The sequence below is a fragment of the Dermacentor silvarum genome, chromosome 4 (assembly GCF_013339745.2).
Source record: "Dermacentor silvarum isolate Dsil-2018 chromosome 4, BIME_Dsil_1.4, whole genome shotgun sequence".
Taxonomy (NCBI): Eukaryota; Metazoa; Arthropoda; class Arachnida; order Ixodida; family Ixodidae; genus Dermacentor; species Dermacentor silvarum.
In genome coordinates, this window is record NC_051157.2 from 22,227,757 (window position 1) to 22,252,859 (window position 25,103).

The 25,103-nt window shown below is 47.7% G+C and overlaps 1 protein-coding gene across 1 annotated transcript in view; it reads left to right on the forward strand.

Annotated features, from left to right (window-relative positions):
- The window catches only part of LOC119449623 (beta-1,4-glucuronyltransferase 1), a 144,155-nt gene extending 122,423 nt beyond the window's left edge, over window positions 1-21,732 (forward strand). Inside the window, exons 2-5 of the mRNA XM_037712838.2 lie at window positions 4,316-4,374; window positions 7,091-8,004; window positions 18,346-18,571; window positions 21,488-21,732. Coding sequence (XP_037568766.1) covers window positions 7,175-8,004; window positions 18,346-18,571; window positions 21,488-21,679 — 1,248 coding nt within the window. The 5' untranslated portion in view covers window positions 4,316-4,374; window positions 7,091-7,174 and the 3' untranslated portion in view covers window positions 21,680-21,732. The remainder of the gene's footprint in view (window positions 1-4,315; window positions 4,375-7,090; window positions 8,005-18,345; window positions 18,572-21,487) is intronic.
- The last annotated feature ends 3,371 nt before the right edge of the window (window positions 21,733-25,103 follow it).

Sequence of the window (25,103 nt, forward strand, 5' to 3'; positions counted from 1 at the left end):
GCCGTTTTCCTCTTATACGGTCGAAACCCTACAGTGCCCATGGACACCCTGGTGCCTTCTTCTGGGTGCCCACCCACTGAATATGCTCAAGAGACTATTGCACGTGCCGACCATGCACGTCAAGTTTCTCGCACTCGATTTTCTGAGTCCCAAATCCACCAACAGTCTCGCTACAACAGCCACCGTAGGACCAGCCACTTTGTCCCTGGATCGCTCGTTCTCCTGTGGTCCCCAGCACGACGCGTTGGCTTATCCGAAAAACTGCTCTTCCAGTACACCGGTCCATATCGCGTGTGCCGCCAAGTGACTGATGTCACTTATGAAATCGCTCCACTGCTGCCTTCGTCATCCTCTGCTCTTCTCCGCAAGGACATTGTACACGTTGTCCGTCTCAAGCCCTATCGTGCCCCGGACACCCCTTAATACCTTGTGCGCTAGTTTTCTTTTTTTCTTGTACCCTTCGTTCACCTGCACCGAGTCGGTGCTTTCGCCGCCGGAGGGTAGTGTTATGAGCCAGTTGTCCGGCGGACAAAGAAGACGCTGAAGCATAGAGCCGACGAGACGAGGAAGAGGTGAAACTGTGGTTCGCCATCTTTGTTGTTGCTGGCCAACATTTAGTCTCCTTGTACATAGTGTAAATAAACCCCCTTTTCTGTAAATCTCCCCGTAACAATATTAATGCAAGTGATGAGGCCCAGGAAAAGTGCAGGAGGCACCTGCGCTTCCCTTGCAGACAATGCGGGAACTATTTCATTCCGGTTCAGCGAAAACAGTTCATTCACAGTTGAACTCCAGGACGAGAAAGTAACAGTTTAAACCGGTTCGAACCGTTTTATGTTCGTTTGTATGCAGAACCTAAGGATAATTTAAAAAAAAACATTACAGATGTACAATAACTTAACCATGCTCCGAGGTTCACGGAAGACTGAAAAAGAAAAACAAAATACGCGTGCAATTCTTCATGCCGCAAAAACAAACTAAGACTTTGAGGAAACAGTGCATCATTTCAAAAGTTTCTTTTTCTTTTTGGTTCAGTTCCGGTTCGATAGTGTGGTCACGAGAAGAAACCAAAAGGTGGCATGAGAATATGAAAGAATATTTGAACTCCAGGTAGTGGGCTAATGAAAGGACGGAATGGGAGAGTTTTATTAAAGGCACCACAGCGCAAATACAGAGAAGCGAGCCAGCAGTTATCTCCGGAAAGGACACCATCCCACCCGCTTTAAGAGGAGAGAAAGAAAAGGAAAGTGACGAGACAACACATCACACGCGGAGTCCCGTTGTTGTGAACCTCGCATTGACTTGAAGCGCGGTCTTTTGGATGTAAGCAATCTTTGACCGCAATTCCAGAAACAGCACATAGTAAACGCTTCATGGAATTGCCAGACATATTTATCTTGCTGGCACAAAGTTGCAGTGAAATGACTGGTAGTTAAGCGTGATTTTATAGGGGTAAACGGCATTAGTTATCAGGGAGAAAATGGTCTGTGTTAGCTGGGAAGTGTGCGAAGCACCCATGGAACGTTTGATATTCAGGTACTGCATGTAATCTCGAATTTCGCTTTTTGAGTTTCAAAATACAAAAATCAAAGCTTTTGACGCAAGCCTACGATAGCGATAATTATATCCGGCCCTATACGAGCTCCGACCTGAATATCGTTGGCAACTTCCGGGAACGCGCTCAAAGGAACTCCGGCTATATACGCGTATGTGCTGCTCCCCGTAATGTAGAAGCATGCTTCCGGTGCCAAAATAGAGAGCGATATGCTGCCGTCTGTACGAGTCTCTTGATTGTAATGGTAGGCTCAAAGGTGAACGCCGGACTATGGATACTTAGTTAGCTTATAAAGCAGTCATGTAAGCAAGACCTCCCAATATATGCTTCTAAATTTAAGGACATATTTCATCGCCCGTAACGTGTCTTTACTGTGTTAGAAAAGTAGCTTTTTGCTTTCTTGGACTTGCTGACGGCCCCAGCCAAAGCCGATACTCAAATTTCAATCTTTGCTTACTTTTGATGCCCCAGGGGTGTCATGCTTGCCATTGCAAGGTTCTCCGTCAGCAAGCTTAGTCTCGTAGCTAACAACAAACGATTCGAGGATCGTTGCTGTGTAATAGAGCCCCTTTGAAAATCCAGTATAGCGAACATTAGATATTTCTGTGGAAACTGGTGCCCGTGACATTGTATTTATAGCCGAGAAAGTGCTCTTCGTATAGCACGTGCACTCTATGCTAGAGCACTGCACAGGCCCGGGCCGTCCGAAGCGTTTTTCGGCGGGCTGGGGCCGGGCCCGGGCTTGACTCGGGCCCTGTCATTAAAGGGCCTAAGTCAAGCCTTTCAGCACACGCGAACTTTATGCATTGCATGGTTCAAGGCATTCTGTGCCAAGCTGAAGTGACACGTGCAAAGAGCTGGCTCTTCGTATACCTCAGCAAAGAAAATAGAAAAACAGATGAAGTTCGAATTTTTTTCTTTGTCACAAAAACGAGCATTGTTCACGCACATAAGGAAAAATAAATGATACAGAAAACCGCTCTTCAAACCATCTTCCTGTTACCGCTTTCGCGATTGCATTATGATTGCTCTCGGCACTATTATATTAATTTAGCGCTAACTCAAGGGGTGTCTCTTTCTACTTGTGCGTTTATTTTGTGGTGTATGCTGGTTAATGTGCCTGTTTATTATATATATATATATATATATATATATATATATATATATATATAAATTCGCACGCTAAGCGACCTCATAGGACCAAATTGTACGATCAAGGTAGACCAGAGGCAATGGACCACGTCACTGATGTTCCCCATGGGAGAAACAAAGCTTTGTGTTTTATTGCTCATACACTGCAGCTGATTAGACCTCGAGAAGGTGAGGCTGACACATACGGTGCAATCTGTAAGTAAAATATATATTTTTACTTACAGGCCGGGCCTGGTCATGCGGGCCCTGGCTAAGTTTAGTGATGAACGCCAGGGCCGGGCCCGGACTTGGTAACGCGGGCTGGGCCTTACATGGCCGAGCCCGGGCCGGACTCGGTCATGTAAGGCCGGACTCGGTCATGTAAGGCCGGACTCGGTCATGTAAGGCCGGACTCGGTCATGTAAGGCCGGACTCGGTCATGTAAGGCCGGGCTCGGGCTTGGTATCACGGGCCTGGGCTGTGCTCGGGCTTCATAAAGCGGGCGCGGGTCGGGCCCGGGTCGGGCCCGGGCCGAGAAATCAGGCCCGTGCAGGGCTCTACTCTACGCGATGCGAAAAGTGTTTCGTGTCGTCCGTGCTCGCCCAGAAGTGGTGTGGTACAGTGTCTGTACTTCGTATAGTCGCAGATTTATTGGACCTGTAGTTACATTTATCTTATGAGCAAATGGGTATATTATAGGGTCATTCCTAGCAGTCACCTTGCAGAACGCATTAAACATTGTTCGAGTATCAAAGTGGCGGATAACATGGCTGGTCATCGGCTGATTTTGCCCACGTGACAGTCATGTCGTTTTCTTTAATATTACAGCATTATAAAACATTATACAATATTACTTGCATCAACAGCTTCCATGAAAATTTACGCACTGTTTCGAAAGTATCGCGCTTAAAGGCGATTTGATTGCAATCAGCTGGACCAACAAGTATTGACAAAATTCATGACGAGGATTTTGAGCAAGCAAGAAAACAAAAGGCAAGGAAAAGATCAGCAGACACGGCTTCTGATGGAATCTTTATTGATCCAAGCGACGGCTAGCTGACACTGTCAACAGGACAGATGGAAACCTATCCTTTACCTGCTCCCGCGTACTACGTCATATCTTGTCATAAAACCGACAAACGGCTCTTGTCCTATTTAGTGTGACCAAGGAACCCTTCCTGGTTCCACGTTTGTGGCTTTTCACTTTGACTTGGTCAGTGACCGCAACTTTTTCAAAACAAAAAGCAGAACGGCGAAGATATTGCGACCATTTCGAGTTCAAATTGTTACCGCGGGAAATTTTAGCAAGCCTACCAAGTAAGTTTATTAAGTTATAAAACTATGAATGTCCTGCTCATACGTGTGAATGGCAAAAGTCGGCTCATCGCGTATCAGCGATGAGCCGAATAATGCACAATTTTGCAACCGTTCGCACTTATACTATCATACAACAGGGACATACCGTATAGATCGATTGTTTGACCGTTAAAGCGTGCCGAGGGCGACTCGCATGCATTGGCTCATTTAATGCAATCCATTTCACGGTATACGACGTGGTGCAGTATTACTACAAGCGAAAGGACAGTTTTAGTTTCTAATTTATCTTCTTCCGCTTCCCACACCCACCAGATGTGCTGTTTCAGCTTGTCTTCATCCATTGATACGTCAAGCAGAATCCTCAATTTGACGTAAGTATACCACTTGAAAATTTTCATTGCAGTTTTTTTTTTTTTTTTACCTGCATTATTACGCTTGAGAAGTCTGCTTTTTCGCGTAACGAGGTCATTTAAGTTTGAACTGGAATGCTGGGCAAAGTGCGTGTGCCGGAATTGTGAACGTTGGAGAGACTGCAAATTTTGTCGGGATATCGCACTCTCCATAAGACTTAAACGTGTTGTCTACACACATAGCATCTCTTTCATAGATGTCAAATCCGCCAGCTGTTATGTCCGTCTCGTAAATTTTATGTTCTGATATAAAGTAAAAAATAAAAAAAACTAGTTTTTCTTTACGAAGGCATCGATTCGGGCTAGTTGGTTCGTCATACTGGCAACCTCAATAGCGCTAAAACGACAGGGACAGACCTAGAAACAACACACGGCACCGTGTGTTGTCGTTCCTATAAATGTCCCTGTCTATTTAGCGCTATTGAGTTTCCCACTAGTGCTTTTTTTTTCAGGGCATGTCTACAGCTTTCATGTGCGTCTTTTTCATATTGCAGTGTGGCTTACTAATTTTCATATTTCGTGCTTATGCTTTTACATACTCAAAGTTCTCTTATCTGACGACAGCTGATTTGCATCTTGAGTATGCGTAATATGCAAATAACCACATGTCTAAATAAATAAATAGTGCTCTCGTGCACTGAAGAGGTCTGGAATGCGCGCATTCCGGATGTGGCAACGATTTAAAAACTTTTACGGCCAACTTCTACCTACCGAACACTACTATAATTAAGCAGCTAAATAAGCTATCTTGCAATAGCTGGGCGTGTGGACATGCTTGCGTGAAAATAAAAAAAAGCGCGAGCACCATATAACATGCACGCTTACAATTACAACAGTAACGAAAACAGCATGTGCGTCGCATTGCATCCCCCCGCACCTACTTGTTTATATTTGGAAGCGATGTCATCGTCGTCTGTAATTGTCTCCCCTTTGTGAAAAGCTGCATCCATTCCGACGAGAGAGTATGCAACTACTCTGTAAATGTTGTTATGCATCCAAAAGGGCAAAAGCTTGAGGGCTCGAGTGTCAGCACAGCTGTCGGTTGTAGGATGTTGGGAAGCAAGGAGAAAGGTGCCTCTCACTTCTCAGCAGTTTGTCTGCTGAGTAAAGTGATGCGCGGGCTTTTAAAAAATAGTGCACCCAGGAGAATGCTGAAGCAGGTACACCGCGAAGGGAACGTCTGGTATATTGGCAAAGTAAATTGTGCTAGTTGGTACATACCCATGAATAATAATAATTAAAAAAATTCAGCACAGAAAAAACAAGTATGAGGACAGGGACTAGTCATCGAGCTGTCTTCCTCGTCTCCGCACTTTTTTGCGCTAATTTTTTTTTTTCCTATTCCTGTAACGTCACTTACGTCACAGTTGAAAAGGTATGCTAGCCCCACGAACTTCACATATACTTAATTTGAGTAGAATACTTTCGCTAATTGCAATGAACCGCCGTTGTCGCAGCAAGAGCTTTTCGGAGTTCAACGCAGGTCTGCAGCTGCCGGTGGATGAACGTGAAGGCGGTTATCCTTACATCACCGGTATACAACGGACATGCCACGCACACGCGTATACAGGAGACTCGCTGAGTACATCGAGTTCCGCAAACCATGCTCGTACGAGAAAAACCGTCGTTCAAGCGCGTGTTCCCGCTAGCATAATGCCGTACTCTTGCTGTTGTGCCCGTCGAGCCCTTCACGGAAGGCGGCCGGTGCATTAGTTCATTCCTTAGGCGTGCTCGCAACACCTGTTTCGGAAGAGTGAAGTGTCCGGTCGGTGTTACTCTTTCTTTTTGCTCCCTTTATGCATGCGATATCTAGCACTAGCCTTTGTTTCCACTGCGGAACCCATCTTGCGACGAGAGATTTTCCGCGTCTGCTGCAATCTCCATCGTTTTGTTGAAGGAGGCGAAGCTGTTGGGAGCGCACGTTAGTTAATTAGTGCGATATGCTGTTTCTCCCCGCCTGCCGGCATCAACGTTACGAACGTGTTAGGCACTGAGAACCAAGTTCACTTTGAATGGTAGTCATTAGGAAAACTCGTCCGCGATGCTTAGTTGTGTACGATAGCATACTTTTACATGTAGAACCAAAAAAAGAAAAAAGAAAACTGCATGTCTCGAGTGATATATTCACGACCTGATTGATGTAAGGAGTTGTAGTTTTGACTTCAATAAATATATTGTCTAGAGTAGGCTACTCCTCGTAGTTTACAATTTATGTTAAGGCGTTATGGCTCGCACCGCATGATTCACGATGTGCGCGGTCACTTCTAGCACAGTATGTTCTACATTTGCTCTTTTAGTGTTTTTAAAAATAAATTTACTCTTAATTTCTCTCCCTTTCTTTCTATCCTTTTCAAATGGGCAGGTTCGGTATCCCTTTCAGGAGGCAGTTGCTAGCCTGATTATTTCGCAGTGTACGTGTTTATATATATTTGTATGATTAATAATAATAATTGGTTGTTCTCCATGCATTTCCCCTGCTTCTCTCTCCCTCTCTCTCAAGAGTACGTGTTCAGAGTGACCCTATCAGAATCTCATAATTATATCGTTTGATTTCGGGAATACTGGTTAGTTAGTGTGTTATAGTTACCGCGTATTTTACTCTGTAAACTGAAAAGACGACTCTGTGAACCACGCGTTCATCCTCTTTGCTTTGCTTTCTTCTGCTCTAACAAAACAGTGACAGGGCATCGCATGGCATCTTCGCGAGCTACGACGAGGGACTTCGAGCGGCGCCTGCCCTGAACCACGTACTCCTGACGGGATGCACCGGAAGCTGCGCAAGAGCGTCATCTGGACGGCCCTCGGCGCGAGCGCAGTCACGTTACTCTTCACCTGCACCACTTTCAAGACCTGCATCCTGCGCGATGGCACACCTCAGAAGAGCCCCATCGAGGTTCCCGTCCTCCGGAGCATCCTGTCCACTTACACCGAGGTCTTCACCCTGCCGCCGTTCAGGCTGGACTCGCAGTCATTGTACCGAGTCTACGAGAATGCTATCGAAGGCGACAAGCGGCCGTCCGATAGAGCAGTCGTGTGTTTGTCCACCATCGCTTCGCTGGACCATCTGCACTGGCTACGTGAGCTCTCCGAGCACTGGACCGGCCCGGTGTCGGTGGCTGTGTTCTTCAGGGAGGACTTCGACCTGCAGCTAATGGTGACGTATGTGCACGTGCTCAGGGTGTGCTTCCCGGCCATCAGGGAGAACTTCAGTTTTCACTTTGTGTCGCCCGCGGATAGGAACGACAGTGGTGCGAAAGATACGTTCGCGTGGGAAGACGTCGACAAACCGCTGTTCTGTGACAGCCACCGTGCTCTGTTGCGTGCCTTTCTGTCAATCACGCGGAGGCGAGGCTGGCCCCGCTTGCTTTTCCCGCAGAACCACCTAAGGAACGTCGCCCGTGATGGCTGCGTTTCCAGCCCGTATTTCTACGCGACGGACGTGGACGTGATGCCGCAGTACGGACTGTATGATCGGCTGTCCGCCTTCCTGCTGCGGCAACCGCCTTGTACAAAGTGCCTTTACGTCGTGCCTGCTTTCGAAGGCACCGAATTTGTCACCCATCCGAGGACCAAGAGCGCTTTGCTCAGCAGGTAAGCGAAAGCGAGGCACCAGTGAACGTTGACGTTAGGAGAGAGGAAAGAAAAGTTTTGTCGACTGGGAAAACGTGCTATATGCTTTAAGCATATTACGAAAGGAAATGCCTCACACGAGTTTATTGTTAGCGAATGAAAAGTAGCCAATAACGAGGAATCAATGGCGTTTTACTTATTCTCAAACTCGCCGCGTGTGTCCTGAGAAGTTTCAGGTAGTGTGCGGGACTTTCAAATCGTTTTTGATCCCTTCGATCTTTCAATATTTATCAAAATTCTTGTTTTAGTATATTGTTACGGGGAAAAGAAGCAAGAAATATATTTACACTGTATTTACAAGTATGGCAGCGGCTGACAAGATCATAGCTCGCGAAGTCCAGAGCGTCGTCTTCTTCAAGTCATGACCAAACGTCTTCTTCGTCGCTTTGTCACATGACCCCCGGCGGCTGAAGCACCGACCCGGTGCTGGTTAGGAGGCGGTCGAATGATACGGCTTAAGACGCGCCACGTGGACTACATCGGAACGAGGCTGAGCCACGGTGTGGTCAAGAGGGGCGATTTCGTAGGTGACGTCGGTTACTTGACGCAAGACACGGTATAAGGGCCAGAGTAGCGTGAAAGCAACTTCTCCGAGAGGCCAACGCGTCGCGACGGAGACCAAAGCAGAACCAGGGCGCCCGGCGTGTAGTGGGTGTCACGATGGTGGGTGTCATATAAGCGCCGCTGATTTTCCTGCGAGTCCACAAGTCGACGTCGGGCAATATGGCGTCCCTCTTGTGCCTGGAGTATGGCGTCCCGGGCGTACTCTGATGTGAAATGCAGGCTATCAGGCAGAAGGGTGTCGAAAGGTAGCGTAGGGTCGCGGCCGAACAAGAGGAAGAATGGAGAGAAGCCTGCGGTATCGTGGCGAGAAGAATTATAGGCAAATGTAACGAATGGTAATGCAACGTCCCAGTCGCGATGGTCAGCGGAGACATACATGGACAGCATGTCGGTAAGGGTCCGGTTGAGACGCTCGGTGAGACCATTCGTTTGTGGATGGTAAGCAGTAGCAAGTTTGTGTTTAGTCGCGCACGAGTGTAGAATGTCATTAACAACTTTAGAAAGAAAGCAGCGGCCTCGGTCGGTAAGGAGCTGTCGAGGGGCACCGTGGTGAAGGATGACGTTTTCTAGCAGGAAATCGGCGACATCGGTTGCACAGCTTGTCGGAAGAGCCCGTGTGATTGCGTATCGGGTGGCGTAGTCTGTTGCGACAGCAATCCACTTATTTCCCGAAACAGACGTAGGAAAGGGGCCTAAAAGATCAATGCCTACACGAAAGAATGGTTCTGATGGCACGTGAAGTGGTTGAAGGCGGCCAGCAGGGAGTGTAGTCGGCTTTTTCCGTCGTTGACAAAGGTCACACGCAGCGATGTAACGGCAGACGTCACGGTAAAGACCAGGCCAAAAAAAGCGCCGACGAACGCGGTCGTAAGTCCGTGACACGCCAAGGTGACCGGAAGTCGGCACATCATGAAGCTGGGCGAGAACACTCCGGCGCAGATGCGAAGGGACAACTAAGAGTCGGTCAGGGCCGTCAGGGCGCATGTTACAGCGGTACAATATGCCATCGTGGAGTTCAAACATTCGAAGGGAAGGATCGGGCGTCGTTGAAGTCAGCCGGTGAATAAGGTCTTTTAAGAAGACGTCCCGCCGTTGTTCCGCTCCGATATTGTCAAAAGCACTCAAAGAGAGAACGGTGACAGGAATTTCGGCCATAGAAACGTCAGGTGGGTCGACAGGATGGCGCGACAAGCAGTCCGCATCTTGGTGTAACCGGCCGGTCTTGTATACAACTGAGTAGTTGTATTCTTGAAGGCGCAGAGCCCAGCGGCCAAGGCGCCCAGAAGGATCTTTCAGGGAAGAAAGCCAACACAGAGCGTGGTGGTCAGTGATGACTGTGAATTGCCGGCCGTACAAATAGGGGCGGAATTTTCCCACTGCCCAAACGAGAGCCAGACACTCGCGCTCAGTGATAGAATATTTGCGCTCAGCAGGGGAAAGAAGACGGCTCGCGTAAGCAATAACACGTTCTTGTCCTTGTTGTTTCTGGGCCAGGATAGCTCCAATACCGTGGCCGCTGGCATCAGTACGGACTTCTGTTGGAGCTGATGCATCAAAGTGAGCGAGAATGGGAGGGGAAGTAAGCAGCCGGATCAGCTCAGTGAAAGCAGCAGCTTGCTCACGGCCCCAAATGAAGGCAGCGTCTTTCTTGAGGAGCTCAGTAAGAGGGCGTGCAACGTCCGCAAAATTGCGGACAAACCGACGAAAGTAGGAGCAGAGGCCCAAGACGCTGCGAACGTCCTTGGAGCACGTTGGCACGGGAAAGTCTTTCACTGCCCGGATTTTATCTTGATCAGGACGTACACCAGAGGAATCGACGAGATGTCCGAGCACAGAAAGTTCACGACGACCGAAGTGGCATTTGGACGAATTGAGTTGTAGCCCCGCCCGACGAAAAACAGATAGGACCGTCGATAGGCGTTCGAGGTGCGTCGCAAAAGTCGGGGAAAAAAACGATCACATCGTCCAAGTAACAGAGGCAGATGGACCACTTGAAGCCGTGTAGGAGGGCGTCCATCATTCGTTCAAATGTAGCCGGGGCATTACATAACCCGAAAGGCATCACTTTGAACTGATAAAGGCCGTCGGGAGTAATAAAAGCCGTTTTCTCACGGTCCATGTCATCGACGGCAATTTGCCAGTACCCGGAGTGAAGGTCTATGGACGAAAAATATTGTGCTCCATGGAGGCAATCCAGGGCATCGTCAATGCGTGGTAGCGGATAGACGTCCTTCTTGGTTACCTTGTTTAGGTGCCGATAATCTACGCAAAATCGCCAACTGTTATCCTTTTTCTTAACTAGTACAACAGGGGATGCCCATGGGCTGCAAGAAGGTTCAATGATGTTACGAGAAAGCATCTTATCAACTTCGTGTTGGATGATGTCTCGCTCAGTAGGAGAGACGTGGTAGGGTCGCCGATGGATTGGACTCGCATCCCCGGTGTTAATGCGATGTTTGACAACAGATGTTTGCCCGAGAGGATGGTCTCCAAGGTCGAATAAGTCCCAGTACGAGGCAAGGAGGCAACGTAGTTCATTGGCACACTGGGGCGGAAGGTCGGGCGCAATCATTTTCGTTAGGGCATTCAAGTCTGAAGGGGCAGGAGGCACAGCAAGAGTTGCACACGAGAAGCCGTCAGCAGTTAAACTCGAAATGTGGTAGTCTCGGGCCGGCGTGATTTGCGTAAGTGATATGCCGCGCGGGAGAACTTGTGCACAAAGTCCAAAGTTCACTAGCGGAAGACAGGACGTGTTCTCCGTAATGGTAATGACGGTGTGAGGAAATGCGACGTTATGCGAGAGCAGGACATCCGGATTAGGGGTTACGATGTAGTCACCGTCTGGAACGGGCGGAACGGGTGAAACACCTATGTAGGAAACGGCAAGGTGAGGGAGGCGAATATGCTCTGTGGAACATAGCCGGATCGGAGCACTATCGAGGGGATCAATACAAACAGGTAGAGCGAGTTGCACAACACCCGAAGAACAGTCTATCAAGGCGGAATGGGCTGAGAGAAAGTCAAGTCCCGGATTAGGTCGTGAGGGCAGTGTTCGAGAACATAGAATAAAACAGAAGTATGATGATCGGCGACACTCACACGAGCTGGACACATGCCAATAACGGCCGGCGTTCCCCCGTCGGCGACTCGGAGCACAGGCGACGGGGCAGGAGTGAGGACTTTCTTGAGACGATGGCGAAGCTGAGCACTCATCACAGATACATGCGCGCCAGTGTCAATCAGAGCCGTAACAGGTACACCATCCACGTTCACTTTGATGAGGTTCCGATGTGTGGGCAGGGTGAGAAGAGGATTTTGGCGTTGGGTCGGTATAGCAGCATCACCTCTAGGTGCTGCACCCGTTAGTTTTCCGAAAGCGTGCGCCGGAAGGAGCTTGGGGACGGTGACCGACGCGATGGGGGTGAGCGGGAGAAGCGGCGATGTGGCGAAGGAGAGCGGCTAGAACGGGTGGGCCGAGAAGTGTCGCCAGGAGTTACTGGTTGCGTGTGCGGTGGGAAGCGAGAAGTAGCACGAGGAGGACGGTCGGATGGGAGATAGGGCCAAGGGGTCGAATTCCATGAAGAGCGGCAGTGACGTGAAATATGACCGATACGGCCACAAGTGAAGCATATTGGCCTGTCGTCTGGAGTGCGCCAGTCAGCCGGGTTGCGATACCGCGGAGGGGCATTCACGTTTCGAGGGCGCATGGCAGAGGTGGACGAAACGTAGTCAGGCCGATTAATGGAGCAGACGTTGGTCAAGCCAACGTTGGCCAATTCCTGGCGTACGACGGTCTGGATCAGGGAAACGGTGGCCTGGCAATTGTCGGAGCCAAGGGTTGGAGTTGGCATAGGAGATGCGGCTTCGATTTCACGCCGGATGATGTGGACGATGTCATCAGAGCGATTGGGCGTAGGCAGACTGCGGAGGTCTTCGCAGGTGGACGTAGCAGCCGTGTTGGGGAGGCGGGGAAATGGGTGGGCAATGCGACGGCTCTTGGCCTCTTCAAATCGCCGGCATTCGGTAATGATGGCTTGTACAGTAGAACAATCTGTTGTATTTAGAATACAGAGGAATGATGCATCCGATGCCTGAACATCATCTTCTTTATTTAGTGTCCCCGCGCCACCATCCTCATCTTCTTTCCTATACAACATTTTCCCGGTCAACAAAAAAAAAAGAAAAAAAAAAAACTATCGCTTGCGTAACGCATAGTCCCTGAACTTCAATGGAGTTCTTTTAACTCGTGCGCTCTTCCGTGGGGGTTGGCCGGTCATTCTGTCCTGCAGTGAAGACGGCTGAGTACTTGACTCACTGCTGGCTTGTGCTGCTATTTCTTGCCGTGACGTAGATGGACAGTCAGCATGTTGTTCACTCACAGGAAATGCACTACCTTGAAGAGACTCGTCAGGTAGTGGTAGAGTCCATTCTAGAATACCAGGTCGATTGCCTGTGAACTTCTCCGCAGCTTCAGGGTGCATCGCTTGAAATTTGGAAGCGTTCCACACTCGACCGTCATCCAAAAGAAATGAAGCTGGCCCTCGTTGCTCAATAATCTGCTTCGGTTTCGAAAAGCGCGAAGATATTTTCCCGTGAACTGACGACTTTCTCACGCGGACGTAGTCGCCGACGGCAAAGTGTCTTGTCCGGGCTTCGCGACGGCAGTCTGTGTAAAGTTTGGAAGATGCTTGGTTTTGTCTGACACGTTGGCGCAGCCATTTCATCGCTTGTGCTGGATTTTCGTGAAATGAAGAATCCGGTAATCCAACAATGCTTAAGCGTGTTCGTGGCAGTCGTCCGTGCAGCAAAACGGCGGGTGCAACTCCCGTTGTGGCGTGAGGTGTGCAGCGGTAGACCCCCAAATAGTCTGTCACGGCGACACGGATATCACGCCGCTCGTATACTGCCATCTGGACAACAGATTTGAGGACTCTGTTGAACCTTTCTACAAGCCCGTTTGCTTGCGGGTGATAAACAGAAGAAAAGCAATGGCGTATGCCGCGTTCCTGAAGGAATTCTTCAAATTCAGCTGAGCTGAACTGCGGTCCGTGGTCGGAAACTATTTCACTCGGGTAGCCTTCACGAGAAAACACTTGTAGCAGAAAGTTATTGACTGTCGCCGTAGAAACTTGTCTTGAAAAGAAAACTTCTGGCCATTTGCTGTGATAATCAATAAGCGTCACTGCATAACGGCATTTGATGGGAGCTTGCTCAAATGGGCCAATAATATCAATGGCAATCTTCTCCCAAGGGTTGTCAGGGAAAGCTACTGGTTGCATAGGTGCTACGGTTGGCCGTGCTGATTTGTCCCATGACTGGCAAACAACACATGTTTTAACCAGTTGTTCCACGTGGTTATCCATTCGAGGCCACCAGTACAACTCTCGCAAACGGCTTTTCGTACGACTGATCCCCGGGTGTGATTCGTGTGCGACTTCCATCAAACGACGAGTAAGGGTACCTGGAACTACGATCCTGTCACCACGGTAAAGCAAGTCGTGTACAATGGATAGTTCTGCACGTACATGAAAATATGGCATTAGCTCCGCTTCCAGAGATTTTTTATCCGGCCAAGAGGACAAAACAAAGTCCATGACTTTTGCGATTGTACTGTCAGATGCACTCTCCGCTTGTAATTCTGCAATGGTTAACATCGGAGAAAGAAGGCAAACAAACTCATCTTCGGCAACCTCATTGGTTTCTCCTTGCAAAGGCAGTCGAGAGAGCGCATCAGCCACCACATTATCGCTTCCCTTACGGTACTCTACGGTGTAGTTGTAACAAAGAAGTCGCGCTGACCAACGTGAAATTCGCAATGGCCGATGTCCAACACCTTTGGTTGACAGCAAGGTGACAAGAGCACTGTGGTCGGTTCGCAAGACAAAGGGGCGACCCCAAAGGTACACGTGCCAATGTTCACAGGCCCAAACACATGCTAAGGCTTCACGTTCGCCTGCAGAGTACTTCCTCTCTTGTGGGCTCAAGGTACGGGAGGCAAAGGCAACCGTCTGTAGAATTCCCTTGTTATCTTGTTGCAGCACAGCGCCCAGTCCATACCCGGAGGCATCGGTCGTGACGATGGCGGGTAGGTTCGGGTCAAAGAAATGTAGAACCTTGCAAGTTGTCAGCAGTGATTTCAAACGAACGAAACTCTCTTCGGCAGCTGGCGTCCAAGCAAATGGCTCGTTGCCTCGAAGCAATGCCCGTAAAGGTTCCACAACATCCGAAAAATGGGGAACGAACTTGGAATAAAATCCCGCCAGACCAAGCAGGGAACGAAGTTCATTGATGTTTGAAGGCGCCGGAGCTTCTTTCATCGCTTGGATAGATGACGCTAGTGGAAAGAGTCCTTTGCCGTTCACAACATGTCCCAGAAACGTTAGTTCCGTGACGTCGAAAACGCACTTCTGGTTGAGTTTCAGGCCCGCTTTAGAAAGTCGTTGCAAAACGATGCGAAGATTTGAAAGATGGTCTTCTCGAGAACGACCATATACGATAATGTCGTCGATGTAGAAAAGTACACCTTTGCACCCTTTCAGTATGAGATGCATCATCTTTTGAAATGCTGATGGGGCTGAAGCCAAACCGAAACATACTCTCTTAAAACGAAAAAGCCCGTCGTGCGTGATGAAGGTAGTCAGATCACGACTCTCAGGATCGAGCTCTAGTTGATGGTAGGCAGACGCCAAATCCAGTTTCGAGAATCGCTTGGCGCCAGCTAAGCTGTGCAGCAGCTCGTCTGTCTGTGGTAGTGGAAAGCTGTCAACAATTATAGCTTTATTGGGCTCTCGCAGATCAACACACATTCGTATTGAACCATCCTTCTTGCGAACAACCACTATAGGAGAAACCCACTGAGAGGCGTCAACGCGCTCGATTATGTCTTGGGCTTCAAGCTTCTGCAAGTTCAGCCGACACTTGTTCCCGAAGGGTAAACGGCAGCCGTCGTAGCTTGCTGGCAACGGGTGGCACGGAATCACGAACCTTAACTTTGTGTTTGAATCCTTTGGCAAGTCCGAGCTGTTTGTCAAAGAGGTGTTCATACTCTGAACGTAGCTCAGCTGGTAATGTAGGAGTGCTGGAGGCTAATGCAAGGCACTGAAGCGATTTGCCTTCAATATTCATCTGTAGTGCCGCAATGGCGTCTAAGCCCAGTACAGTGGTGCCTTCAGATACCACATACAGAAGAATACAAGCAGTTCTCTCTTGGAACGCAGCTGAAGCGACAAAACATCCTCGAACTCTTATCTTGGACTTGGAGTAGTCGAAAAGCTGCACTGAGGTAGGTTTCAAAGGGTAAGAGCTTGCAAAAAACTGGTGATAGAGTTCTTCAGTCAGGATAGTGACAGAAGATCCCGTATCAACTAGAAACGAGATAGGGTGACCTTCCACAGCGACGGATGCGTAAATGCCATGCTTGTTTCCATTGACAACACAAACTGTTTTTCCGCTACTCTGGGAGCTAGCGTCGTCGTCGTCATCAACTTGTCGAACTTCAGCTGAATATCCAGACGACCTACACATAAAATCTAAGTGGCCAATCTTCTCGCAGCGACGACATCTGCGCTTGCGGGCCTTACATGCAGGACTGTTTGCAAGATGATCAGTCGCTCCACAACGATAGCAAGCTCGAAGGTTCGTGGCACCTTGTACGGGATGCTCAGATGCTTTGGCTTTGCACTTATTACAAGTTGTGCGTTCATTTGGTTGTTCAGAAGACCGAGAAGAGCTTTGCGCGGTTTTAACGTGATGAACTGAAGCCTCGTCGCAAAATTCCTTAGCATGACTCACGGCTTCTTCGTACTGATTAGCAATTGTTATAGCTCGTGAGAGCGTCAGTGATGAGCCCTCAAAAAGTAACCGCTCACGTAAATGATGATTCGTCGTTTTCGAGACAAACTGATCTCGTAGCATCTCATCAGCGAGGCTTCCGAAATTACAGTCTGCAATGAGGATTTGTAAAGCAGAGACGTATTCTTCCGCTGTCTCACCTGCATGCTGAGCACGGCGACTGAAACGTTGTCGAGCCACGATGACGTTGACTGAACGCTTGAAATGATCCGAAAGCAGGGCGATTGCAGAGTCATATGCGTCATTCGTCGACCCGGTGTCACCTGTGCTCGAAGGACTAGTAGCGGGAGCAGAGCCAGACTGCAAGTCCGCTGGCTTCAGTGTAGAGAAGATCCGCTGCCCCTCCATACCAAGGCATGTGAGCAGGATAGCTTTTCGGCGTTCGGCTGGAAGCTCTGAAGCTGCAGAAGCCACCATGTACGTCTGAAAGGCCTGCTTCCACTGGTCCCATGGGACAGCCGGATGACCAGGCGAAGGCAGGAAAGGCGGTGGCGGTTGCAATCCCGGAATGCTCATTGTGGTGATGCAGCAGGAATCACCAGGACTGTTGCACTTGCATGGGTTGAAATCTCGTCGCCAATATGTTGTATTTAGAATACAGAGGAATGATGCATCCGATGCCTGAACATCATCTTCTTTATTTAGTGTCCCCGCGCCACCATCCTCATCTTCTTTCCTATACAACACAATCCTTAAACACAAGGAGGTGAAACGCATCATCTGCTATGCCCTTAATGACATGTGCGACTTTATCAGCTTCGGACATCCTCGGATCCACTTTGCGGCACAGAGCGAGCACGTCTTGAATGTATGTGAGGTAGGACTCGGTGCACGTCTGGACACGCGAAGCGAGGTTTTTTTGAGCGGCGCGCTGACGTCCAACAGGCCTGCCAAACAAATCCGTGAGCTTCTGTTTACAAATGTCCCAGGTGGTAAGTTCCTCCTCATGGGTCTGAAACCAGACGCGTGCCGTCCCCGCGAGATAGAATATCAAATTAGCCAGCATGGCGGTCTGGTTCCAGTGGTTGCTCTTGCTCACCCGCTCATAAAGTTGAAGCCAATCTTCAACATCCGTGTTGTCAGTGCCGGAAAAGGAGCCGGGGTCACGCGGTTGTGCCAGAATGACGGTTGGCGTGGGGGCCGACGAGCCCGAAGCATCCTCGCCTTGAGCTGGCATGGTAGATGCAGCCAAGGAGCGCCCGCTGCGTAAATCCGTCTTGTCCTTGAGCCCGCAAACTCCACCAAAAATGTTACGGGGAAAAGAAGCAAGAAATATATTTACACTGTATTTACAAGTATGGCAGCGGCTGACAAGATCATAGCTCGCGAAGTCCAGAGCGTCGTCTTCTTCAAGTCATGACCAAACGTCTTCTTCGTCGCTTTGTCACAATATAATTGATTTCGTGGTTAATATATAACATATGCAGGTTATAAAACGAATACCTCTGGCTCGGTGCACGTAACTATGTACATTTCTACGCACACAAGAAACAACCCGGGCCCACCGAAAAGGGTCCTAAAAGCTTTTGCGGCGTCCCAAAACGAGGGTGCGATAGAGAACGAGTACGGTACTACATGATCACGCTGTACTGGGCGTTAATTTTCTCGTCCAGTCTTTCAGACAAGACCATACTGACTCACGCATCCGAGAGTGCCAAGACTGTTTTTGTTCTTGTTTCTTAGGCGCTCCGCGCGCGATAGTTATTGCTATACCTTTTCTTAATGTTTGATTTTCGCTGTTCTACATTCTTATAAACTAAGACATTGCTTGATATTTTTAGTGCTTATTTTAGTCGCATATGCTGATGCTTTGCGTTTACGTTGACTTATCAATTTATTTTGTCTTTTTAACCTCCCATTCTTGCAACCAACACCTCATTACCCTAGAACAGGAAACAGGAAAGACTTCCGAGTGTATCACGCGGTGGCGTTCAGCAAAAACCAGCGGGCCACGAATTTCAACAAATGGAGGAAAGTCCCGAGCAAGAGCGACCTCTTCGTAGCTTACGAAGCTGTCTTCGAATTCGGCTACGAGTGCTTCTACGTCGGTCCTCATGACGTACCCAAGTTTCGCGAGATATTCATCGGTTACGGATTCACGAGAAACGTCCAGGTACTTGTCAGTCGTTGTGCAGAGCTCGCACTTGAAGAGAAGTATTTCGCAACCATACTGTACCTACTAATATTGCATGTGCTATAACTGCACTCAAAAGGTTCATTTGCTTTCATATAAGCAATGTAATTGAAAGTGCTCATCATTTTATCTTTCCACAAAGCGATCTCAAGAAGTTAATGCAGACAAGTGCCGAAGTTAAATGTTAAGCATTGCTTTTTAGGGTGCCAATCAACGCTAAAGGGATAGCATTTCGGTGTCTTTCGCATTAGTAATGAATTTACGGATTTCACTCAGCACTTTTGTTTTAGGTAAACTAGGAATTTAGTCATCAAAAATACTTGGCGATAATCCATACAACTATCATTTCGGGTTATAAAAACGAAGAAAAAATCGCGTTATTTCCTTGGCACTTCCGACATTGGATTCTTTAGCACTCGATCAGTTTTACTATAGTTTTGCTATAGAATCCAATGTCTGAAGTGCCAAGGAAATAACGTGAAATGCGGCCGCCGCGGCCGGGGTTCGATCCCGCGACCTCGGGCTTAGCAGCGCAACACTATAGCCTCTAAGCCACCACGGCTGGTGGTCAGTTGAATATATATATATATATATATATATATATATATATATATATATATATATATATATATATATATATATATATATATATTCAACTTACCACCAGCCGTGGTGGCTTAGAGGCTATCTATGTCCCGTGCATTGGGGGCACGTTAAAGGTCCTCAGGCGGTCAAAATTAATCCGCTTCTTGATCAAATTATGAAGATCCGCTTCTTCATTTACGTTGGTCCACATGGACCCTAATCCCACACTGAGAGGCGGAGCTAGACGAACATTCCATCTTCAGAACTAAGCGCCAACAGACAAAGGACGTATAAAAGGAAACACTGGTCGGCTCTACGCTGTTCTGAATAAACGAATGTATACACCAACTTTCTGAGGTTTCGGTTCTCTTGATAACATTCCCTCCTCCCGTCCTTGCTTTCACCCCGTCATCGAGCTGGCCGCACGCTGCCGCCTCTTACCTTTCTCTTTTTCCCCCAACTCCCTTCCTCCGACACCGCGGTTGCCGTGTCCACCATATAGTTACTTCGGTTTTCCTCTTCCGATAGCCATATATAAATGTGCAGGCGTCACACCTGTGCGTCTCAAGTGCGTCAAAGGAAAAAAAAAAAGTAGTTTGACCAACACATTCATCGTCAAGGGAAGGATGCATATTGAACGTCAAGATTAAGTAGGGGGAGTCATCTGTGCGACAGCTGTCCAATACATGCTTTACCGCCGCACGATGCTCTTCCCATTGTTGCAGCTATAAAGATAAATGCGCGGATCACTGTCAAGTTACATGCTTTTTAATAATTTCTTTAAAAGCTACTTTACGATTGTACGACTGCGGTAAAGACCTACCTTTATGCTCGACGAAAATCTTGATTTCTTTCTACTTCACGTAAGAAAGAAAAAAAATCCGCGCGATGGCAGGAGCCACCACGTGACAAAGAGAAACAAAGCACTGGCGTAACGGCTGGATACTTTGACTATAGGCCAAATACGGTTTATTTATTTTCTTTAGCCTGCTGCGATGCTATTCGGGAGTCTAATTGACAGCTCCCCTCTCACGTGAGTTCATGAGCAGACAGAGGGAGCGCGCAGTAATATTTATGACCACCATACGTTTCTGCGCTTCGCCTTGTCGAAAGCAGTCCGCTTCATTTTGTTTCTCTGCGGCCAGCGGTTTTCGGGGGCTGTATATTTCATGCATGCATTCTTCGAGACGTCTCGTTCACTCGCTTCGCCCTCCCAACGTGTATCCATTATTTCCGTGCGTCTTCGCTGGCGAGTGTAACTTTGGACAGGGCAGCTGTGCCCGCCACGTTCCGGACGAACCCTTTCTCGTGCAGGTGACGTGTGTCGCTGGAGACCGTTATAAAGTATAATTTGGTCCCCGCGAACTTGAATATTTAGCTAGGGCTGAGCACAAGAGACCTCAATCTATACCTGTGGAACTTAACCTGAGTCTCCTTTGAAATATTCTCCGCTAATGTACGCACACGCCCACACACACAAACCAAGTTTCACGGCAGCTGTTGCGTAAATGACCGTCTGTCGTAACGCAAATACTTTTATGATAACTTGTATCAGTTTGCTTTCAATAATGGGCCTAGCTTTTGGACATGCGTTTGGTCACTATACATGAATTGATCACATTTTATGAGTTCTGTTCCGGATAAATGTGTCCGTAAGCTCAAACTCGGTTCGGACGAAAGGCCGGGGTGAATCCATTATGAGTTTGAGCATTCATGATGATGTACTTCGGTTCTTGGTGTACTTCAAAAACTATCACTTAGTTTCTGTGGCGACTCTTTTTGATTGTACTATAGTGAACGCAAGGTGGTTCCTAAGATAAAAATCAAAGAAATATATTTCTGAACTTAGGCTTTATTGCGCTATGTTCCTGGTTACCACAAAGGCTCCAAATTTATCATGTCATTTTGCAATCCCAGCCAGTCGGAGTCAGCCTAAGTAACCTCCCCGCTTTTCCCTTATTTCTTCTATATTTGTCTAACAGAGACAAAAGCGTGTGTCGACACAACAGGATTGCCTTCGTAACAAAGGGTGTCGGGCTTACTACAGAAGTTGATGTTGTTATCAAAGCGCGCGTGACCATTTTGTGTGCGAAACTGCCAGAAATTTTCTTCCGGAGAACTTGCTGTTGGGCAATTTGGTGTTTGCTTAACGACATAATGTAGCGCGAAGGCACAGTCACAAAAGAAAACACACGCCACAGGCACTGCCAAAAATAAATGCCAGAAATCTGTTCCGAGTGAAAGGTCTGTTCATCTTGCCGGAGCTGCTCACTGACGCTCGTTCCTTCTCCTCGACACTGACTATCGCAGACTCTGGAGGCACACCTGGCCGGCTTCCGGTTCCTGGTGCTGAGTGACGCGTTCGCCATCCACCGGGGGATGCGCAACACCACCACCAACGACAGCGTCCGCAACGCGGAGAAGATGCACAACTACCGCGTATTCCTCAGCTTCCGCAAGACGCTCCAGCAGCGCTACGGCAAAGGGCGAGAGTTCTCGTGACGCCCGCTGGTCCCCGCTGCCCTCCTCACATTCGGAGAAATAAACCCGAAAACCAGACATTTAGCCTACGGCTATCCAATATTGCCAAGAGCTGTGACTGAACGGCCGGAGCATGCGTCATTTGATTTTAGCTAGTGAAAAGTAGATTATGCCGTAGGGTGTCCTTGAGCTATGACTATACAGAAAAAAAAAAAAAGAATACTTGTAAAACTGCACTGCGTGCGAGTTCCAATTTATTTGTGGAAGTGTATGTTTTGTCGTTTCATGTCCTTTGTGCAGGACAGACAGACAAAGAACTTTATTCACTAGGTCCCGCGAAGCCCTGCCCTAGGGCAGAGCTGCGGGCCGCTCCCACGTGGGGACGGTTAGGCCGAGCCTAACCGCCGCATCGTGGGCTCTCTGGACCGCGCAAGTTTGTCGTGAAAGAGTTGCGCTTGTATTTAATCTGTAATTTTCTAGCGTGTGTGTGTGTTGCATGCGAATCGAAATAATTAGCTGGCGTCGGCTAGAAACTCCCAAATATCCACCTGTACGTATAGTTATACGAGGAGTACTTAATCGGCAGTACCTACTTGTGCTGTCTAGCTTGACAAGTACCAAGAAGCAAAGGTTTCCACTATATAGATCGAGCGTTCAGTCATGCCCACAGCGTTGTCGTCTTCCTCGTGCAACCGTGACAATATAGTGCTTATACTATAGGTTTAGGCGAGAGGCTTATCGAGCCCTATCGTCTTTTAATCCAGCTGAAACGTACCACTTCTCTTCTAAAGAGTTCTACCCTGTACACAGAAACCCAATCGCATCTTTACCCTTTCCCCACGGGCAAGAACAAAATCGGGAGAACGAATGAGGACTACTGGCCGCGGATTTGTTCTGGCTGTTCACTGAAAATTTTCAACGTTTGCGAGGACAAACCACCGTAAAAGTTGTCACAAGCAAATAGTAAACGTCTTCCTTTGTCGGCTTCCATGCTTCACCTTGAATGATTGCCGGGGATGTTTATCGTTTGCCGCCAAAACCTTGACATTACGCGTGATCTGTGCCGTCGTGCAGCGAAATGGGACAACCTATGCATATAAATTAATGCATCGTCACGTATACATTTGGAGTGTGATGTCTGTGGAAAGTTGCCGATCTCTATACAGAATGGGGTCGGCATACTGGCAGCAGCTTTTTGGGGACGCCTTGAGCGGAAATATCCCTGGAGCGCGAGCTCGCGCACTGCTAAAGCAGCAGCTTCCACATGCCGGAGAGAATAGCGATAAAGGTGTAGGCAATTTTAAGACCTACCCGCCGTGGTGGCGTAGTAGCTTCAGCGTAGCGCTGCTAAGCCCGAGGGCATCGGGATCAAATCCCGCCTGCGGCGGCCGCGTTTCGATGGGGGCAATATGCAGAAACTCCCGTGTACCGTGAATTGGGTGCACGTTAAAGAACCTCAGGTGGCAAAAATTCATACGGAGTCCCCCGCTACGGCATGCCTCATAAACATGTCGCGGTTTTAGCGCGTGAAAGCCCGAATTTTAAAGGTTTCAGAATTGAAAGGATCCGCCCCACCGAAGTCGGCGTCCAGCAGTGGCCTGCAAGTGCTGCAGGTCCCACATCAGACACTCGAAGGTAGAGTGCGCTCTCCTCAGTGATTGTCGGCGTGCATCAGGAAACCAATGCTTACAATATCCAAGAAATTCCGCGCTTGACTCTTTGTCGTGTTTTTAGAAACTTATTTCCATTATCAAGAGAAAAAAAATTACTGTGCTGCTTTCACGGTCAAAAGCAAACCGTATTGTGCCAATAGAAACGACTGCAGACTTGTTGCGACGTATGAAAATGCTATTTACAGCGAGACTACAAAATGTTTGCTCGCTAATTTAGGAGGATAGAGCTGTGATGTTCATCTGTAATCAATGTTGATTTCATTGTTCGTTTGCTTTAGTCAGCTCTGAAGGCTACGTTTGGTACAGATATCGGAGATCGTTAAGAACTAGTCACTCATCTCACAGCTTCTTCGGCAGCTTTTATGGCATGTTGAAAACGCTTTGGTGCGCAATTCAAGCGAAAACAATAAAAAATAATAAGTTAAGGAAATTTGCTTGTAGCCTGCATTCAACGAATAGCGTACTGAATAATTCTCTGTAAAAATGACAGGGGCGGAGGGGTGTCATTAGATTTTGTAGCTAATAGTTAGATAAATGAATACTACACCTGCAAGTTTAAGTGATGTAATTTTTGTATTGATAAATATTTGAAGCGAAGATGCGTAAAAATGGATTAGTACTGATGCGATTGATACTAAACAGCGAAGATAGTGCATTAATAAGATACGTTTATTTGTGTTATTTCGGATGGCTTCGTGATTTACATTTCAGGAAAAAAGATATTTTACAGAAAGCTTTCCATCATGTTCAGGAAAAGCGTCCGGCCTGCGTGTTCCGTTCTCATTAAAGTACTGCACATATTGCATCTTCATAGCTGCATAGCGAGTCGAGGCGCAGTGGAGGCCAGAGCGTCGGTGCACACCCAAATACGTTTTCCCCATCAGCTGACAAAAACGCATACCCCGGCTGTTAAATATTTCTGACACAAGACACAAGTTCCACTGTATTATGCCATCAAATTAAATATTTACGCAGTTATTGTGCCATTATACCAAGAACATACATGAGTTTCAGTTGCAAGTTAATGTCGCAAGCAATATTTTTTTTATTTATTCAATTACACTTCACTTCAGCAGCAGTTGTTGGAGCTAAGAAAATATATTCAGACAAGTAGGAATACAATGACGGGAATTTGTTTACTGTGGTACTGTCAATATTAGTAAAGTACTCATTGAAGGCATCAGGTAAGGATTCGCCTCGGATTTCTTTCCTGTCTTTGATGATATGTTCAACAAAATGTGTGCTAGGTATTCTACTCATTAATGTGTTCCCTCTATTCCACATTTTTTTATCTTTTCCGCGAGGGAAAAAGTATTGTGCGTTGAAACTAGCTTTAGCTTGGCGCAATTTGTTTGTTCATTTTGAACCCTCCTAAATGATTCCAAATCGAAACCATCGAACAGGGCCTGAGTAACTTCAATTTTTTCGAAAAGTTTATTGGTAACCCTCGCCTTACAGATTTTGGCTGAATGTTTACGGCTAGCGCGCTGCATGTGGGAACTGTGTGTGATAATATTTGCAGAATTTACCGAGGAAGGCATCATATATATATATATATATATATATATATATATATATATATACTAACTAGGAAGCTTACCAGCAAGTACGCGACCGGTATGGTGAGCAACCTGGCAACAAAGAATATCAAGCAGAAAGTCAGAGAGGCTGAGAAAATCTCATGGGTGGCGGCAATGGAAAAGAAACCTGCTATAAGTAACTATTTCAGAGGAAAAGAAACGAAATCGGGAAAGAAGAATTATTATAACCAA